The following is a 21,482-nucleotide window of genomic DNA, read 5'->3' on the forward strand; positions in this document are numbered from 1 at the left end:
CCGGTTTCCCTCTATTTGTTATGGGTAACTACAGATAACAGCAGACCAAGTGGTGGGCCAAAGAGGAAACGACTCGTAAGAACCTCCAGATGAAATCTATATACCAGCGCTCCCCAGCCGGTAGAACAAAGCTGCAAAACCACCAAGTGACGTGACTTCGACAACCACAAGTGTCTGTGCGTACGCGGGATCCCTCCATTCAACAACGCCACTCACTGGCAACACCGCATGGAGCGGCTCCCCGATTCATACTGCAATCCGCTGCAGGAGGAACCAACACTTACCTGCCACAGAGCAGCTCCTTAAGAAGGCTGCAAACGCTCACATGACCGTGAACCTTTGCTGTAATGGGGGACCATTGTCGTGCTATGGCGGACCTGCATGAGCAAGTGATGATGCTTAAACCCCCTTATCTGTATTGTGCTCAATGCAACCATGCCAGGGCAGGGAAGTCCGGGACTATATGGCATGGGAAAGGGGGTGTGGCTTGGAGCTCATGCAGTGAGGCTGCGTTTCGTCTGAGCTCCGGAGGCCATCCGATAAATGATCCTATGACATGGTTCTTTCCGTGATTATTCCAGCCCGCATTTGTAAACCTGCGCCTATAGCAGACCCACTGTAAGCTTCCAACGCCAATCTTTGGCAGACACACGAACGAGGGAGCAGCGATGCAGGTCTGCATGCGGAACGGTCGCATCAGCCAAAATGGCAGCCGGCACATGCGGTCTGACTTGGGAACACCAGAGTGCATAGCAGAGCGGCATTAGGAGGCTGCTACTGAAGCCTCATAGTGAGCCACCAGGAGTCTGTGTCGGTGGCAGCTTCTTGTCTTGTGAATGTGCCTGAGGGCTGACTGTGGTGCAGCCGTGGCGAAAGAGGAGAGCTCCACCCCCCGAGTTGGCCTGGCCAGTCACGGTGAGGAAATGGGACCCTGCTTGCACCGGTCCCTCAGCGGGCTGTGCTGCTGCCGAGACAAGCGCCGTTGTTGGACGGGTGCCGGGCGGCTGCAGGGGAGTTGGTGCACCCCTGATTGCGGAGCAGAGGAGAGGAGCACCACCACATGCGCCCCCTACGTGGAGCAAACCTCCCCATTCCCCCCACCTGCCCCTCCCCCTGGGGACAAGCACCCGGTCCTGGTTCCTCCCTGGGATAGCTTTCGGTCCAGGAACTTGCAGTGATGAGCACTAGTGGCGCTGGGCCTGGGACGCAGAGTGGAATGGAAACGCTGCCCTGAACAGAAAAGACTTCAAAGGAGCCTGCGCTGCTGCTGCTCACTTCGCTGATCCAGTAAGCGGCACTGTTGGGGCTGCAGTAGAAAAGGAACCCATGATGGGCCACCTCCATCAGTGGAGCGAAGACAGCTACACCTCCATGCAAGCCCCCTGAGAGGAGCGCACACCCTCCCAGCGTCCAACACCGGGCCTCAGGCCCCCGCTGCTCATCTCTCTACCTTGCACCGCATTTTGAATTCACCTGCTGGGTGTGGGCACGTTTCCGGTGGCTGTGCACTTTGCTGATACAGAGGGGGCGATCAGGGATACAGCCCTGTAATAACACGTCCTTGGCAGCAAGGTAGAAGATTGCATTCTCATCGCACAAGCCCCCCCCCTGTGTGGAGCTTGTGCCTTCCCAGAGCACAACAAGCCCTGCTCCTCTGCATGTTTGCGCTCGGTTGTGTGCTCAGCCTGGTGCATCTGTTGTCAGGCCTGAGCGTGGCTCATTGGGGACTGGGCCAGACCACTGGATTGCCAGCACCCATTTACTGGTCTCTGACTCCTGACAGAAGCCCTCAGATGCTGACGCCCACCTCCGCAGTGAATCCTGGACTTGAGTAAGCACAGCCAAGCATCTGGGCAATAACGCAGGTCGCTGGCAGCCAAGACCGTATGCTGACAAGCCAACAGGCATTGCCCTCACATGAGTACTAACTAGAGGTGGAGAATCCCACTGCATGCACTACTACAGCTCTGTTGGGCAGTCGAAGATGCAGAGACAAGCAAATCTCACAATGCAGCAGCACTGACATGTCAGGACTCCCACCAGGGCCTGGCAAGAACACCACCATGGAGGAGTCCTCATATGGGTCGCCAATTCGCTCCCATTTAGGTTACTGAATCTCAAATGATGCAGAGGGTTGATGCATCATCCTCCGAGATTATCTTGGCAATAAAGAACTAGCCATAGTTAACTCTTAGTTCCCAAATCATGGGATACCTGCACACATCCAGGCACTATGCACACAAATTACCCCACACAGAGATGCCTTCTTCATATGGGGAGGGGATTTCAATTGCGTACGAGACATGGTATACGACAGAACCACACCACCCAAGAGCGGTATCCCCCCAGCTACGACAGCACTTGCTAAATGCAGTAGCTGATTTAGCCCTGGCTGATATTTAGAGAGAACTCCATCCGCAGTCTAGAGAATACTCCTTTTACTCCTCCCCACATAACTTGCACCCCAGGATAGACTGTCTTTGCTGGCTCCAACCAACTGCTCGAATTTGTGGGTGCTGAGTACATGGGCCGTACCATATCTGATCATTCCCAACTTATTGTCTCATGGGCCCGCGGGATGCCTAACACCCCTGTCCTGATGTGGCGCATGCCCACGGATGCACTGACGGATCTTGCCTTTAGAGATCAACTCTGTGTCAAACTAGATCTTTTCTAGAAAGAAAACATTGGCAGTGTGAACAGTTGGGGAACTGTCTGGGAAACCTTAAAGGTGGTAACCAGAGGTGAGATCATTGCTGGAGCTGACGGTATCCGTAAACAACTGAGAGAGGAGCTTGAGATCTCTGAAGTCAAAGAACTGGAAAAGCTACACCTAAACATGCCATCCGCCGAGCGAGTCCTTGTGGAGGCTCGGTCCCGCTGCTGAGCCTGTTGGGAGAAACTGTCAAAGTTTGACTATTGTCACTAAGACAGCGAGGACGCACACATAGGGAGACAAGTCTGGGAAACTGCTCGCCTCACTATGCCGGAAAGAATACCGTAGAGCCCCAATCACGCTTCTACAAGATGAATGCGTAGAACCTTGTCGGGCACAGTCAGCAATCGATGACATATTCGTGAACGCTAAACTACATAGTCACAGCTCTCAAATACCACCCCAAGAAATTGCAGAGGCCTTTACAAAGATTGACCTTGCAAACCTCACCATCAGTCAGCGAGGCCTCCTAGACCGACCCATCACCTTATCAGATCTGGAGGAAGCAATCACCTCACTGGCTTCAGGCAAAACAGTGGTAGGTGACGGCCTCCCAGCAGAATTCTATAAAACATATCAATCCACACTAGCCACAAAGCTTTTAAAATTCTTTGAAGAAGCCTTTCACATCGGCGAACTCCTGAACACAATGCGTGAAACGTGGGTGGACCCAATCCTTAAACCTGCAGAGACATGCAACTCGTACCAGCCCCTGGCCATTCTCAATTACAACGTCAAGCTACTTAGCACAATGCTAGCCTCACAGCTTCATCGGTGCATTGCTGCATTAATACATCCAGAACAGAGCGGATGTGTACCTGGTTGCAGCACCACTTCAAACTTGCGCAGATTACAACACGTACTTGACCAAACTAAAGATGGCTCTGAACAACATGTAGTGGCATCCTTAGATGCGGTCAAAGGCTTCGAGTCAGTGTATTGGGAGTTGATAGAGGCTGCACTATCGGCCTTTGGGTTTGGAGCGTCTTTCACATGCTGGGTCAAAATATTCGGGACAGTGGGCCATACAAAGGTGGACCCGACAAGGGTGGCCGCTCTCGCCAATGCTTTACATATTAGCATTGGAACCAATAGCGATATACTTAAGACAAGAGTACCTGGAGGCGGGGATTTACATAGGGGGCACCACACACCTGCTCTCTATACGCAGATGATGTACTGCTATACCTATGCCGACCGCAACATAACTTACCTATAATGCTAGAGGTCCTAGATGACTTTGCCAGATTATCAAGCATTACTTTCAACAATCAGAACATTTCTTTTCCCTTTAGCGGGACTAAGAGACACCTACATGACCTCTGTACTCGAATGGGGCCTGAAATGGGAACATGACTCCTTTTAGATACCTGGGCATACGAATTGCACACACCCCAGAAAGGACACATGCCCTAAACACACAAAGTGCAGTGGAAGGTGTTAAAAAAATCAATGGTGTTCTGGTCCTGATTGCCCCTCTCGCTTATGGGCAGGGTGGCCATCACAAAGATGATCATTCTACCTAGGCTCATATATCGCTTCACCAACGTTACCTTCGAATGGATTGTGTCCTCCAACGTATTCCACATCTTTGACATGTAATGTCCACAGCTGTGCACTTCGGAAACTTTTTCGGCAGAGTTCGTCCTGCGCCAATGACGTTGGGTTGATGTCCTTTGAAGGCTTGCGTTGAGGGCGACCTCGCTGGATGTTATAAATAGGACGCACGGCGCCCGTAGCCTCAGTTTAGTTTTTTTCCACAAACGTGTTTGCTTCGAGTACTCGGCACACCTCATGTGTTTCATCGCTGAGATGTCTTTTTCTTCAACACCTGCGACTGCACGGTCTGGCTTCAAGACCTGCTGGGACTGCAAGTCAAAACTGTCATCGACCAGCATCGCATTTGTTTGTGGTGCGTGGGCGAGAGTCACAACACCGACGCCTGTTCTAAATGCCAGTCGCTGACTGCCAAGGCCTTGCGGGAGCGTAAGGGGAAGCTCCAGGTAGGTAGGGGTTCTAAGCCCAGTAAGTCCGGTAAATCCAAGTCAAAATCCAAAGGGGTGTCCACTGACGATTCGAGGGGCGACTCTCTGCGTCGGGTGGAGGCCCGGGGTTCTTGGTCCCGGAGTGGTTCCCGCCATTCTTCTTCCTCGTCGCGGGGTTCTCGGAAGCGCCGTAACCTGTCGCCTTCCCCGTCCTCCTCGGAGGATGGAGCCGGGAGGAAAGTGGCATGCCCGACGAAGTCCTCGACTCTGGAGGAGTGGGCTGCCTTTAAAGAGCAGATGTTAGCGATATTTCAATCGCAGGGCATGGTTCGGGTCGTGCCTTCTAACGAAGCCGGCAAGGAACGGTCTCGTACCGTGGCTCGCACGCCTTTGGGCTGGGGTCCGTGACACGACTCGCACCGGGAACCTTCGAGGTCCCGTTCGGACAAGGCTTCGGATAGTCACAAGAGATGTGCTTCCAGGTCTCGGTCCTTGTCGCCAGTGAGACCGTTGCAACCTGCTAAGGGCTCGAAGCTGGCGTCGACTCGGTCGGCGCCGTGTCTGTCCAACTCGGACGTCAATGCTTTGTCGTCGTATCAGCCCATGGCGCCATCGGCACCAGTGTTGACGTCGAAGGGTATTTTTGCCCGCAATTTACCATTGGAGTACCCTGATTTGGTGGATCCTCCAAGGAAGGCTACAACAAAGTCTGTGAGGCCTATTTTGGACTCCAGGCCCTCTTCTGTCCCCAGGCCAGGGTTTCAACTCCCTCTGGACGACATATATGAAGAGGAAGAAAGGTCTGAATTTGACGACCCTGTTGAGCATGATGTGCCTCCAGTCTTTTCTGGAGACAGTCAATTGGAGGAGTTGAGGCAAACCCTTCATGATGCCAGTGGGTTGGACACTTCTCCGGAAGTGGAATTTGGCAGGCCTGAGTCTGGGGCTCATGCTGATTCCTCGTACAGGCGGCTCATGGCTAGGGCCTCAGAGTATCTGGGCTGGTCCACTCCTCCTGAAGACTTCATGCAGGATGATCTAATGGACATTTTAGATCAAGCTCCGTCCTTGGACCCGGTGTTACCGTTTCATCTCCCCTGACGGAAAAGTGTGGCAGCTGCTTGGCAGTCACTGGAATATCTTCCGGCTGTTAATAAATCATTGACAAAAAAGTACCGCCCTTCCGTTAGCTACCCCAGCTATTTATCCACTCACCTCACTCCCGAGAGTTTGGTGGTTCAGGTAGCTACAGCCACCTCAAGGCAGGTGGCGTACCCTACCATCCCTCCTGATAGGGACGACAAACGCTTTGACGGTTGGGCTAGGAAGGCATTTTATGCGGGGAGCATGGCATTGAAATCGGCCAACTCCACTTGTGCCTTAGCAAGGTTCTGTTTCTTTAGCGGCTGAGCTTATTCCTGAGGGGGAAGAAAGGGATGGGTTCCTTGCTATCGTGCAAGACGGCAAGGATGCCACGTGCGAATCCCTTCAGTCGGATTTGGATACGGCCGACAGTGTTAGCTGGTCCATGGCTTACGAGCAGCGTTATACGCAGATTTGCCTGCTTGTGGAAGTCTGGTTTTGCTCCGGATGTGCAAGCCCGTCTTCTGAACATGCCCTTTGCTGGCGCACATTTGTTTGGCAATAAGGCTGACGAGAGCCTTGAGAGGTTGCAGACCTCGAAAGCGGCATCAAAATCTTTAAGCGCAGCTGTGCGTTAACCTCCGCCTTTTCATCCTAGGGGACAGCATTGGAGGGGAGGTTCTTTTCGTTACTACTCCTCCTTTGCTAGAAAGAGGGGCCGCCAGTCAAAGGGGCCAGTGAAAAAGTACCCGTGGTGGTCGGGGAAATAGAGGTGCCAAAGCCGCTCAGGCAGCTGTCTCTTTGCCTTCAGGCACTACCGCTACAAAAGAGTCATGAGGCCATGTTGCATGGTTCGCCGGTTGGGGACAGGCTATCCTCAGCATCTCGAAGAGCGGCGTGCCATTACTTCAGATGCGTGGGTTCTGGATACGATAGCCCACGGCTACTGCCTTCCCTTCCTAAAGCGGCCTCACGACAATCCACCAGTGAAACTCTTTGAAGCTTCCAGATCCACTCCTTGCGCAGGAAATCTTAACCCTGCTGGAGAAAGGCGCTACAGAACTGTAGTGGAGAGGAACAAGGGTTGGTATTCCCCTTATTTTTTGATCCCAAAGAAAGACAGGGGATTGAGACCCATCCTGGACTTGGTTGGTTGAACAAACTTCTCAGGAAGGACAAGTTCAAGATGGTTACTCTTTCTCAAGTCCTCCAGGCCCTTCAACTTCAGTATTGGTTGGTGTCTCTGGACCTTCAGGATGCTTACTTTCATGTGCCGATTCATCCCAAGCTCAGAGTACCTGAGGTTTGCGGCTGGAGACTCGCACTTTCAGTTTCGGGTCCCGCCGTTCGGATTGACCTCCGCCCGAGGGTCTTCACCAAGCTAATTTATTTATTTATTTAAATTTGTATAGTGCACATGCAGCCCTCAGGCATTGTGGCGCTGTACTTGTAGGGATCTTAGTTACAGGGAGGGGTAACAGGGATACATGACAACAATACTGTTTTGGTTACATCGCATGAATGAATACTTTCTTAGTTAGATGACGGGCATACTTTTCTTTTACGTTAAGATAATAGTTAGTTTGTTACATTTACAAGAATACTTTTATAATTGCACGGCCGGCATACTTTCTTAGCTACATCATACGACACCTTACTTAGTTACATTATGGTAGCACATTTTAGCTACATCACAGGAATCAAGGTTACGTTACAAGAACATTGGTGGTTTGTAAGGCGGCAGCCTTACCAGAGGAACATGTACATGATGGAGAAAGGAGGAGGGTGGTCGTGAGAGAGGGTGGCTACATCCTCTCAGGCGGTTGTAGAGTTAAATCCCGTAGTGGGAGAGTTTGACATTGGTAAAACAAGTGGTAGTATAGTGAAGAATTGCATAGCGTTTGTGGTATGTCGCTAGTGCACACGCTAGTGTAGCACTATGGCAGAGTTGTTTAGTCCTTTTAGGGTTTGTTCGGGTTCCGAGGTGAACCTTACCGTTGTGTTTCGAGTCCTCTGTGGTTTGGACTGATGTTGTGAAATTGTTGATCGTTCCCGAGGTCGGAGGGTCTCTGGTGGGCTCACAATGGCGAACAGGGGCAAACAGGGGGTGATGGCCTTTATCCTGGCCTTGTTCCGCCGCCGGCTTCCGCCTGCCGGTGGGGCGGTCCTGCAGATGTAGATTCAGGTTGCCTAGCAACCCAGAGCCTCGCTCTCATGCCACTTTGCGCCAGCCATTTTGGAAGGTCAGGCAGCAACGCGGTCTGCGATCGGGTGCTTGGGGGTGATTGCCAGCACGGAAGAGGTGTGCAATTCGATTCGAATATGCTTGGGCAGATAGGTGGTACGGGCTGCTGGGTCTGTAAGTGTAGATCCAGGTGGATCTTCGTCGTAGCTGAGGTCGTCGTGGCTGTGGTCTCGTGTTGTGGGATATGTCTGCAGGGGCACACGAGGGGGATGGACTCCTGCCCTCTCGACCTGTGGGGGGCTCACATGGTGGTGACAGCGTACCTCCGGCGAGGGGGGATTCACGTTTACCACTACCTGGACGGCTGGCTGATCCGGGCGCGCACACCCGAGCAAGCATTGGATCACCTTTGTCGTACCTTGCGCTCCCTCCACAGGCTGGACTTGATCTGGATCCCCGGGGGTAGGCATCATGACAGTTAGACACGTCCTTGGAAGTGCTCGCCTCCCAAGGTGAGGGCTCATCACATTGTGCAGATGGTGGACAAGTTTTAACATGCCCAGAGTCTACTGGCTTTCGGATTCTTAAGGGAGCTCAGCCTCATGGTGTCCTGCTTATTTTTGGTGCCAGAGGCCAGGCTGCAGCTGAAATACCTGCAATGGGTCCTCAAGATGCAGTGGTCGCAGTTCTCAGGCAAGATGTTGGATCCCATTCAAATGCCACTCTGTCTCCCAGGATCTTCTGTGGTGGGCCAACGAGAGGAACCTGATGAAGGGGGAGCCGTTTTGGCAACCATGGCCGGAGGTGACTGTAGTGACAGATGCTTCTCTCACAGGATGGGGCGCTCATGCCAACGACTTGACCGTCAGCGGTCGTTGGTCTCTGTCGGAGTCCAAACTCCACATCAACCTGTTAGAGCTGAGGGCCATCAGGCTAGCCCTGAAGGCTTTTCTGACGTCTGTGCGGGGAAGAGTGTCCTGATCATGATGGACAACACAGTGGCCATGCATTACCTCAACAGAAAACGGGGGTTAGGGTCACTCCTGTTGTGCAGAGAGGCAATGCAGATCTGGTTCTGGACCATCCAGCAGAGAATTTCGATCTCAGCAGTTCATCTGGATGGAGACGAAAATGCAGCGGTGGACGCTCTGACCAGGCAGAGCACGATCTCTTACGAGTGGGAGTTGGCTCAGGAAGTCCTTCAGGAGATCTTCACCCTTTGGGGAACTGCGCAAGTGGATTTCTTTGCCACCAGTATGGACTGGAAGTGTGAGAGATTCTGCTCAAGGGAATTTCCTCCGAGAGGAGCCTTAGGAGACACGTTCGTAGTGGATTGGTCATTCCCACTGCTGTACGCGTTTCCAACAGTCCCCGTCATTCCTCAAGTGTTGCGGAGGTTCGGTTCCCACATGATCCTCATTGCTGCAGATTGGGCCAGGAGAGCGTGGTACCCGGACCTTCTAGAAATGTCCATCTGCCGTCCGCACCGTCTTCCCTACCGAGAGGATCTGCTCTGGCAGGGGGATGGGTGGGGTGTGCAGGTTCTACATCCAGAGATCAAGACTCTCAACCTTCACGCTTGGTATCTGAAAGGTTGAGGTATAAGTATTGGGATCTCCCGGATGACTTGATGGAGGTGTTGCTTTTGGCCGAGCGACCTGCAACAAAATCCCTGTACCTTTGCCGTTGGCATAAGTTCTGCGACTGGTGCAGAGGTCACAATGTTGATCCTTTTTCAGTGCTCCATTCCTATGGTTTTGACTTTCTTACTTTCATTGGCAAAGAATGTTCCTACTTTAACAAATTGAGAAATCAAAGAAATCTTAAAGGACTGACTAATAAGTTACCGCTGTCCCCTTTCCAGGTGCCGGTTTGGGATTTAAAATTGGTTTTGAAATTTCTCATGGGTGCTCCGTTTGAACCTTTGCACTCTTTCCTTTGAGATTATTGTCCTTCAAGACTGCGTTCTTGGTTGCGGTTACTGAGGCTTGCAGAGTGAGTGAATTGCAAGCACTTCACTCTATGCCACCCAAGGACACGGTGGTACTGCGGGAGCAAACAAGTAATTTACCCATTGCTATTAATGGTGGGCAGACCGGTTTGGTCAAGAACATTGAAAACAATGAGACTCCAACACCCCTACTCTTTCAATACCCCCATCTTGATTAACACACTGAGGGATCGGGCATTGCCCCCTGGGGAGACATGTACGAAAAAGGAACCTTCAGAGAACTCGCTGACCTCATGCAAACGGAGGGTCATCCAGGGGGGCAGTTTCTAAGACACGTGAGAATAACTTAATTTGCTAAGTGTAACTGGACGGTTTGGCCTGCTGAACCCCAACAAAATACCCTTTTGGCACTAATGTATGTACTAGACGATAGCTGGAGGCCCGTATCCAGACTATACAGGTGCCTCTTAGATAACACAAACATTAAGCTCACAAGGCTGAAGACACAATGGGAGGCGGACTTGTGATTAGACATCACTGACAGGCAATGGGCATGGGTGCTAGGTTTTGTTAAGAATGTGTCGCGCAATTCCAGATTCAGACTTGGGTTAATGTGCTCCAATACACGTATACGACTCCTTCCAGAATTGCTAGGTACAAATAAGACGCACTTTCCGACTGTCACCAGTGTGGTCAAGAGAATGCCCATTTAATGCCCATGCTCTGGGAATGCAAGGTAACGCAGCGCTTTTGGTCCCAAATCAAACATATCTACGAACAGCAGGGATTAAAAGATGAGTGGTACCCGCTCAAGTGCGCATTGGGAGCGTATTCTAGAGCGAACAAGCATAAACATATCTCTAAATGTATGGATTTACCTTGTATTTTGACCAAGTGATGCAGAACTATGACTTGGATATCACGCAAAGGCCCACTCTTTGAAATATGGCTGAGAGAAATGCTGCGCTGTGCAAAGCGGAGACCACAGCTTGGGGACGCTTTATAAATGGACATGGTGGGGATGTTGTGTTTAATTTTGAAGCATGGAAGTCGTTAGTTAACTCTGATGATAGACCACTGTGAACCCATCCCACAGCTGTAACAGGATTCACACCTGTCACTTTCCTTTGTACTGGATTCCCATATGCTGCGCTGGACCCCACCCCCCAGTCGATTACTGAGCATCGCATATGTGCCCCGCCCCCCCATTGTGAAAAGCTGAGCTATTGTCCTGGGTATGGCAGTTGGGAGTTGGGTATCTAGTTCTTTGTTCCTGTTCTCCCCTTTTTCTTTCTTCTTTTTCCCTATGCTACTGTTGGTTTATTGGACTTGATTGCAGAGTTGCGCATGTGAATTTTCTAACATTGTGCATTGTATTGTATCAGAAAAGAAAATGCCAATAAACAAAATAAAAAAGAAATGGCATCGGAAAGCAGACGGCTAGAACCAATAGAAAGAGAAGGGAGGGCATTAAAGTGGCCGCAGGAAACAGGAAGTTGTGGGCTGTTCAGGTAAGGTCACAGGAGGTGGAGGTGGACACGGGGACCAGAAGGAAGATGTGCGAGTGAAAGGGTTATTAGGAGAGTAGGGAGTGTATGGGAGGGTGACTGGGACAGTGTAAGGAAGGTGACTGATGAGAAGGTGGGGTTGAATGGTAGTAGTGTGGAGGTGGGCAGGGGAGTGATAGTGGTCTAGGGAGGGGGAGTAGTAGTAGCAGTGGTGTGGAGGAAGAGGTGTTGAGCTGTCAATGGGGGAGAGTAGTTGCATCGTTGGTGTGGAGAGTAGTAGATAAGTGTGAGAGAGAGCGGGGAAAGTGGAGATGCAGGAGGAAGAGAATGGAGGGGAGTAGTGAAACAGAAAGGGAGAGAATGTAACATCGGGGACAAGGGCGCGGAAGATCAGGCAAGAGCCCTCAGTGATTGAAAGGCATCCAACTGGGTTTCTGATTGGTGACGCCTAGATTGTTCCCAAAGGAAGTCTAGATAGATGTCGAGTTTGCCTTTAGGTAATCCGCTATTGAGAGATAGCTTTTACAAAGTAGGGGTTACCGATAAATAGTACTAGTCCTGGGTTGAGGGAAGCCTCAGTTAGGGTGGCACTGCCCTTTGCTAGGTTAGAGAGGGACAGCCACTGGGCCCTTTTGCTGAATTGAAAATAAAAACCCTTGAACCTCATCTGGGAGTTAGTATCTTCTTGAGGTCTACTGGGACACTTTCCTTTCTCCAAGTTTGACGCTCACTCTGAATAAGACGTCTTAACTAGGAGTACATCCACGCCTTTCTCTTCTTCCTCACCAAATCTCAGAATTCTTGAGTGCAAGATGTTTTTGCTAGCCTCGTCTTATTTTCTGCAAGATTGATTTCTTATGTACCGCACATCCATTTTTTGTTTTTTGTTTTTTTAAATGTATTTTTATTTTCAATAAAACCAAACAAAATGACACACATTACAACTGTTTAGGACGTACATAATCAGCAACAAACCATCACATTATACAGTATAATTCTCCGTCCTCCCCCCTCCCACCCCACAAACTAGAGCCGGCACACTCACGTCATCTATGGGAGCATTATCAGGTATCGCAGTGCTTGTGCACTCATCATCTGATTCGTTATTGTCTTGGTGAGGGTTTGCCATAGAGGTCACCAATTGCCGCCAGGCCAACAAGGGCCCTACTTCCTCCTCTCCCCCCCTAGTAACCGCTTCAAACCAAACTACGGATTACGCCTCCACCCATCTGAGGAGGTCCGTCCACCATAGCTCCACCTTGGGTCTGTGGGCCGCCTTCCAACCCATTGCGATCTTGGGCTTGGCCAGGATGTAGGCTAAATCCTTCATTTTGCTTATGTGCTTTAAATCCCGTGTCCTGGGAAAAATCCCGAGCATGCACGGCCAAGCTGATCCCACGTCCAGCTCCACTCCCCCACCAGCCAATTTAGTTTTAATCTCATCCCAAAATCTGTGCACCTCCGGGCAAGTCCAGAACATGTGCAGCAGCCCCGCTTCCACCTCCCCACACCTGGGACATTTCTGCGTAGCCAAGCCCACAAACCTTGCAATTTTCCGGGAAGCACATCCATTTTTTGTTGTTGCTATAATTACATGTAAGGACCCGAAAGAGAAAAGGATGGGTAGCATGAAACAAGAAACAGTAACTCTACAGAAGATCATAGCTAGTAGCAACAGAAGAAAATGGCATGCACTGATTGCCATTGGAAGAGAAAATTAGAACAAAGACATGATCCGGAATTGCTGGGGTCTGCGGATATGACCATGTCTAATCTGTCTGGCTCATGCACACGATGATCAAGCATGATTTTAGTTCCAAACAAATGTTTATCGTCCACATTGATCGACTAACCATGCGTCCTTGCACGTGATTTGAAACTTGTTTCATGGGTCAGGTATCCAGTTTGTACATAAACCCCCTATGTAACTATTCTGCGAGCCACACATGCCTAATAGAACATTTATTCCAAAACTGCAGTGATCAGCCAGACACAATTCGCAAATCCAGTTGCCACCCAAATCTGTATTTTGGGAATCACTACTAGATCTTGTTTCTGTAATATAAGCGCCGACAGATCATTGATATTGAAGTACTTGGCTGACTGGAAGAGATTTATCCTTTACAGCTGTGCGAGATGGAGGCATTCGTACAGAGCTTTTTTTGTGTGGGCGCGTGTAAATGCGCGACGGGGGTTGTGGAGTTGGCCTTTCATTCAGCATGCTCTGTAGGTGTATTTCTAAGGTTACAAAACCTCACCAGACCATCATGCAAGCCTACTAATAATTGCCATACCAGCCACTTTTTTCTCCCTAAAAATAGATTAAAACTGCCAACAATCGGGGATAAAAAATACTCTGAGCAAATAATAGGAAACTGTCCCCTGTTTCTACCGATGCAGCTCCACAAATATGTTTGGATCAGTGGTACCAGCAAAGCAATGCTACACGAATGAGCTCAAGTATTATAGCTGCTTCTTCTGAAGAGGAACTTGCTCATTGAAAAAATATATTTTTTAACTTCAATAATTGCAAGGATGTATGAATTACAAAAATGTGTCTGTTTTAGAGCTGAAATATATTTTATACTTGCCTAAATATAATCCCATTCAGAGTAAGAATTCCCGTCTGAGGCCAAAAATCATTGTATCTCAAATAAATGGAAACGTAAAATACTCCACCTTTCCTGTATCCTCATTTGAATCTGTAGCAATGATCCCCATTAAATATGGTCCGGGTATCTTTTCCAATACACTGTGGTTAGATTTTAGACTGGTCATAAGAAGCTTCTATCGAGCCTCTTTGGCTATCCATCTATGCTTTTGCTTGATAATCTGCCGAATCCAAAAGAGATTATTGGATCATGTAGGATTCTGTACGCTGCCCTGAACATTGGTAAGATGCAATAGTCTTCTGCAGTCCATTGCTACCTTTGTGTATTTTAGAACAATATTGAGGACACCCTGAAAATAAAAAATACAAAATCCTTGTGCTACCATTTTAAAGTCTTTAACAACACCTATTTGTATTGCAGGACTTTGCCTCAAGCCGACTTCATCGCTCCATCAAGAACCTTCAACTTCCGCAAGAGGGTTTGTCTATCCAAGATCATGTCGGAAGTTGACTTCGAGCAGTTGGCTGAAATAGGTATTAAGCATATTTTCTGCTCTTGATTCAATTCTTCAAATGACTCGCAAAACAATAGCAAAAGTGGGCTCAGTTTGTTGTAGGTTTAGGGAGTCACATTTTCCAGTCCTGTGCCAGTACATTAGGATCAATTCCATTTTCTGGCCGTTGATGCATGGAAATGGGGGGCGGAGTGCTAATACTGCCCCCACCTCCACCAGTTGCCCCATGCATCAAATGCACATTGATCTCTGCCAGCATTGAAGGTTCAGACCGGCGTAGATACTGGAATCTACTTGGAATTCTGCCTGGCTTTGCACTTGGAAACAGCCGAATGAAATCCATAGTAGCTCATGGTAATGCTGTCGGTCGTTCGTGGACAATGGCAGGTGGCCTTTATGATTATTTTTGTGATTGATTGCAAATATTGTAGAAACGCAAGTCGTTCTGGATTCCCATGCTGGATTTACACCCTTGCATGGAAGCAATCAAAATAGCACGGAATGGACTTAGGATATGCAGGTTTAAGCATAAGATGTCCTCTCTGTGCCATTTAAGAACTATTGTAATTGATCTCTTGATATCTTGCAAGTGACCAATAATTGGCAGCCACATAATTGGTACCCACCTTTTTGACTGCAAGTAAAATTGTTTTGAATGAAGAGTCGTCCGTCCGCCATCCTGCTCAGGGGATCCGTCATTTTTTCTTTTCCTTTTGTTTCTTTTCTTTCAACCTACATGGGATTACATTTATTCTCCCACTCCTGCTTGCTTTTTTCCTTACCCCAGATGGTCCTCATTTTTTACTTGCTGACTCTCCCTCAGTTTTCCCCCATAACCCTGCATCCCGAACCCTTGCACTCTACACCCGGTCCTTCTGGGCTCCTCTAACTAGCCTCGTTCTCCCATTTCCAGCTCCTCCGCCGCCTCCTGCTTTCAATTTGATTTTGCACCACATGCAGACTGTCTCCAAATGCCCCCACCCCTCTGAACACCTTTGCACCCTACGTAGGGGCTTTGCCACTTAACTGTTATTTGGTGTGTGTGGTTTTGTGTTCTCCAATGGGATTGTTTACAATCGACGAGTCCACAGATTTCCTGTCCCTCTGTTGGGCATGCAACCTCTTGAATGAAGTCATGGTATGGCTGCCCTCTAGGACTCTCACAATGTGCTTGTGTGGTAAGGGGACGGTACTAAGGAGCAGCATGCTTTGCAGTTTCAGCAAGTGTTCTCCTCGCAAACTATGTTCAGCAAGTGTGATGATTGCTGTGTGTGATGACTCGTGCATAAAGCGGTACTCTTTATTAAATCAAATCTTGAAACACTTGTGTGTAGGCGCGTTATAAATGCCATATCATACTCTTCTTTCACCTCTCTGGGTGTCCCTGGTCCCCACAGCGCCCTACTCAATCTCCTGGTTCTATTGAAATCAGGCAATGTTCCATGTTTCCGCCTTCTTGAAAACCTCATACTAAGGCTCACAAATATCCTATTAGGAGCTTGTTACAGATCTGGAAATGTCACCAGCTCATAACAAGGTATAACCTTGAATAGCCTATTCCCAAGTGAGGGCTGCATATCCACATAGTGTCACTTAAAGGGACATACCTTTGTATTTTGTCCTAGTGCCATGCCCCTGCCATATGACCAGTGTGTGGCTAAATTACGGGATTGTGCCTGCGTCATGCCCAGGCCCAGCATCACTTAGCTGGCGGCAGCACCCAGACCCTGTGGTCAACCCACTCTTCACCCTAAGATTCAGGCATGGGACTTAATTACATGGAGCATAGATAAACAATGCAGCGCAACACAGGTTCGAATCCCGATACCGCGCTTAGAAACCAATCTCGGGTATTAAGCGTGTTTTAAAAGAACAATTATAATTATACAATTATAATGATAGTCTGTACTGTGTGAGAACGGATGAGCGGTAGCGATGGAGTTTGTGATGGTATGCATGCATGGACTGTCCTTGTAGGTGGTTTGAAGCATACCACTGCTCGAAAAAAGGGCAAACAACTTTTGCTCCTTAGATCAGCCACATAATTCCTGACAGCAGTTTCTAGTACATAAAGTGTACTTGCCTATCAGACAAGCCGCAGAGTCAAGAAGTGTGATATTCATATATCAGGCCACGAGTTTGGATTATTACAAGTAAATACACACTTGAGTAATAATAAATACATTAACTGAAATAAGTGCAGGATGTTTACTGTGAAGGCACCATGAACCAAGACACAGGCAACAGATTCTTAGTGAAATGGTTTATTAAATCAAATGTCAGGATGGTTGAAGGTCTAACTTGCCCTGCCTGAACAAAACTAAAGAACGTCTGAGTCCAAAAGCTCAACTTAAGTCAATTTGTGTCCAAAACCTATCCTTGCCCTCACAACAAAAGCTAAACAATGTGTAGGGATACAATAATGAAAAGAAATGGTGATCAACACAAAGTCTGAGCTTCTTCCAGCTCCAAGCTTCCTATTCTGCTCCCTCTCCTCAAGTTGTTACAGCTGTCCTGTTGGATCCCGCTGCTTCCCGTTTCCGGGTACCAATACCCACTTTTCGGCTTGGAATCGGGACTCTCAACATGGAGGAGCCCGAGACTGTGAGCAGCGCACTAGTTGTTCTCGCTCCCCGGACCGCGCGGTTAGCTCCGCCCCGACTTCCGGAATGGAATATCCGGCAGCTGGAACTTTGGTCCTACGCGTTGCTTCTCTATTCAGAGTCGTGCTGCGCACCGTAAGTTCGCTACCTTTCTGACTTCCAAATTGATCTACTACTGCTACGCTGAGTTTCCGCTCTTCGTTATCATCAATCCTTTCTCTCTCCTTTCCCCTTTTTTGATCCGTAGAAATCTCGATTACTTTCTTTGCCCTGCGGATCAACAGGAAGACACCTCCCAGTATTCGCAGCTGCTCCTACCGGTAGTGTTTTCGCCTTCTAGCGAGTTTTTGGGTTCATGACTCTCACGGGATTTCCTCCCTCTTCATCTTGTTTTCCTTTTACACCCACTTAGGACTCAGCCTTAGATCTCCTATTCAGCCTTCTGTTCCTTCAAGTTCAAGCCCCTTATTCTGCTCTTTACCATTCCTCTCTAGGGCTAACTCTGTTGGGTAAGATCCCAATTCTTACAGCATTCTGTTCACATTTGTGTCTTGAACTTTGGACATATTCTCATCTGTTATATTTTGCATTAGGCACCTTGTCTGCATTTCCCATCAGATTGAAATACAGAAGCCTAGAAGAGAATAGGCCTGTCAGGGTAAGCTTCTTTTCCAAATCCTCTACCATCCAACTGATTTGGGATTCCGTATCCTTACTTACCTGAACCTCTACTCTGTTTCACTCAGAATCCTTCCTGACAAGATTCCAGACCATATTCAAAATAGCGTGATCCTCCACCAGCCGCTGCAGGAATCCACGCTCCCCAGCAGCAAATCGCTGGGTTTTTTCCCTTCGGGGTTTCCCCTGGAGACTCCACTCCAACCTAGCCTTTTGGCTGGGGTTGAGAGGGGTTTTCAGGTAATTCCCTCCTGCTTCTATCCCGAGAGGGCTTACCATCGTGAAGGTAGGTGTCATTTACAATTGCCGAGAGATAATTTGCTTTCAAGTGCTTATTATTATAAGGTTATTACACAAGTTCAATTAAGTTCCACAAAAGTCTTGGGATTACCTTTCCCACGTTCAAGGCAATACAGTTCCACACAATGCTTGGGGTTCCCTTCCCCAAGTTCAAGGAAAAACAGTTCCAAAGAAAAGGGTCTTGATGCATCGTCCTCAAGACAGCTTTTCAGTTCATCAAGTAGTTCCCCAAGACTTGCGTTGCAATTTAAACTTGTTTCAGTCTTTCAATGTTCAACACAACTTCAGGTCAACTTAACACTCCTTCTGGATTGCATTATCTCTCCACTTACAGTGCTCCTTCTTGGCGTGCTTCTCAATATCTTTGGTTTTCACAATAGAGGGTGCCCTGGTCTAGGCACAGTTGTCAGACCACATGGTGCATCCATCACAGGTCACGCAACCAGGAACCTTAGGCTCTTCAGCCCACATAGGTTCTTCTGTATTTGCTCCTGTATACAGATTGAACTTCACTTAGTATCTCCTTATAGGCCTCTTGGCTTTATGTTCAGGTTTGCCCTCTCTTGGCTTTGCTTAAATGTTTCACACATTCGAATGGATTGTGTCCTCCAACGTATTCTTCATTTTGACACGTAATGCCCACAGCTGTGCACTTCGGAAACTTTTTCAACAGAGGGTGTCCTGCGTCGATGACATTGGGTCGATGTCCCTCAAGGGCCCCGTCGAGGGTGACGTCACCAGATGTTATAAATGGGAATCACGGCGCCCGTAGCCTCAGTTCTGTTTTTTACACAAACGTGTTGCTTCGTGAAACTCTGCGCACCTCGTGTGTTTCATCGTTGAGATGTCTTTTTCTTCGACCCCTCCGACTCCGCGGTCTGGCTTCAAGGCCATGCGGGAGCGGAAGGGGAAGCTCCAAGTAGGTAGGGGTTCTAAGCCCAGTAAGTCCCGTAAATCCAAGTCAAAATCCAAAGGGGTGTCCACCGACGACTCGAGGGATGACTCTCTGCGTCGGGAGGAGGCCCGGGGTTCTGGGCCCCGGAGTGGTTCCTGCCATTCTTCTTCCTCGGCGCGGCATTCGTGGAAGCGCCGTCACCGGTCGACTTCCCCGTCCTCCTCAGAGGATGGAGCCGCGAGGAAGGTAGCATGCCCGACGAAGTCCTCGACTCCGGAGGAATGGGCTGCCTTTAAGGAGCAAATGTTAGCAATAATTCAATTGCAGGGCACAGGCCCGGTCGCGCCTTCTCACGAAGCCGGCCAGGATTGGTCTTGTACCGTGACTCGTACTCCTTCGGGCTCGGGTCCGTGATGCAACTCGCATCGGGAGCCTTCATGGTCCTGTTCGGATAAGGTTTCGGAAGGTCGCAAGAGATGTGCTTCTAGGCCTCGGTCCTCATCCCCAGCGAGACCGCAGCAACCTACTAAGGGCTCCAATCCGGCGTTTATTCGGTCGGCGCCATGTCTGTCCGACTCGGACGTCAACACTTTGCCTTCTTATCAGCCCACAGCGTCGATGGCACCAGTGTCGGCGCTTAACGCTTCGGCGCTCACGACGCCGAGGTTGTCGACGCTCTCGGCATCAAAGCCTTCAGCGCCCTCGACACCTTTGGGGATTTTTGCCAGAAATTTGCCATTGGAGTACCCCGATGTGGTGGATCCTTCTAGGAAGATTAGGGCAAAGTCTTTGAGGCCAGTATTGTACTCCAGGCCCTTGTCTGTCCCCAGGCCAGTGTTTCAACTCCCTCTTGACGACATATATGAAGAGGAAGAAAGGTCTGATTTTGAGGACCCTGGTGAACTGGATTTGGCTCCAATTTTTTCTGGAGACAGTCAGTTGGAGGAGTTGAGGCAAACCCTCCATGATGACAGTGGGTTGGACACTTCTCCGGAAGTGGAATTTAGTAGGCCTGAGCTTGGGGCTCATGCTGAGTCTTCATACAGGAGGCTCATGGCTAGGGTCTCAGAGTATCTGGGATGGTCCAGTCTTCCTGAAGACTTTGTGCAGGATGATCTAACGGGCATCTTGGATCAAAGTCTGTCCTCTGACCCGGTGTTACCATTTCATCTCACCTTACAGAAAAGGGTGGCAGCTGCTTGGCAGTCACCGGAAACTCTTCCGGCTGTTAATAATCTTTGACTAAACAGTACCGCCCTTCCGTTATTGACTGCAGCTATTTATCCACTCACCCCACACCCGAGAGTTTGGTGGTTCATGCGGCCACGGCCAACTCGAGGCAGGCGGTGTACCCTACCATCCCACCTGATAGGGACAACAAACGCTTTGACTGTTTGGCTCGGAAGGTATTTTCTGCGGGGAGCATGGCATTGAAATCGGCCAACTCCACTTGTGCGTTAGCAAGGTTCTCACACACTCTGTGGAACTGTTTCTTTAGCGGCTGAGCATATTCCCAAGGGGAAAGAAAGGGATGGCTTCCTGGCTCTTTAGCAGCTGAGCATATTCCCAAGGGGAAAGAAAGGGATGGCTTCCTGGCTCTCGTTCAAGACGGCAAGGATGTTATGTGCGAATCCCTTCAGTCGGGTTTGGATACGGCAGACCGTGTTAGCCGGTCCATGGCTGCGAGCACCGTTACTGGCAGATTTGCGTGGTTGCGGAAGTCTGGTTTTGCTCCGGATGTGCAAAGCCGTCTTCTGAACATGCCCTTTGATGGTGCACATTTGTTTGGCAACCAGGCTGATGAGAGCCTTGAGAGTTTGCAGTCCTCGAAAGCTGTGGTAAAATCTTTAAGCGCAGCTGTGCGTCAACCTCTGCCTTTTCGTCCTAGGGCACAGCAGTGGAGGGCAGGTTATTTCCGTTACTATTCCTCCTTTGGTAGAACGAAGGGGCCGCCACTCAAAGGGGCCAGCAAAAAAGTACCCGGGGTGGCCGAGGAAATAGAGGTGCCAAAGCCGCTGAGGCAGCTGCCTCTTTGGAAGTGGCTGCGGCAGTGCCTGAAGGCAAACAGTCCTGAGGCCATGTCCCATGGTTTGCCGGTTGGGGCAGACTGTCTTTGCTTCTCGAAGAATGGCGAGCCATTACTTCAGATGCGTGGGCTCTGGATACCATAGACCACGGCTACTGCCTTCCCTTCCTACAGTGGCCACACGACAATCCACCGGGGAAACTGTCTTTGAAGCTTCCAGATTCGCTCCTTGTGCAGGAAATCATAACCCTGCTGGAGAAAGGCGCTATAGAACTGGTGCCTGTAGCAGAGAGGAACAAGGGATGGTATTCCCCTTATTTTTTGATCCCAAAGAAAGATGGGGGGGATTGAGACTCATCCTGGACTTGCGTTGGTTGAACAAACTTCTCAGGAAGGACGAGTTCAACATGGTTACTCTTTCTCAAG

At 49.4% G+C, this 21,482-nt stretch overlaps 1 protein-coding gene across 6 annotated transcripts in view; it reads left to right on the top strand.

Moving 5' to 3' along the window:
• The window catches only part of ARHGAP8 (Rho GTPase activating protein 8), a 664,042-nt gene that overhangs the window by 150,679 nt on the left and 491,881 nt on the right, over positions 1–21,482 (top strand). For all 6 annotated transcript variants that reach the window (XM_069628159.1, XM_069628161.1, XM_069628162.1 and 3 more), the window contains one exon: positions 14,461–14,573. In XM_069628159.1, the coding sequence (XP_069484260.1) occupies positions 14,537–14,573 (37 nt within the window). In that variant the 5' untranslated portion in view covers positions 14,461–14,536. The remainder of the gene's footprint in view (positions 1–14,460; positions 14,574–21,482) is intronic.

This window comes from Ambystoma mexicanum, chromosome 12, assembly GCF_040938575.1.
Source record: "Ambystoma mexicanum isolate Mex_15411 chromosome 12, UKY_AmexF1_1, whole genome shotgun sequence".
In the NCBI taxonomy this organism is placed as follows: domain Eukaryota; kingdom Metazoa; phylum Chordata; class Amphibia; order Caudata; family Ambystomatidae; genus Ambystoma; species Ambystoma mexicanum.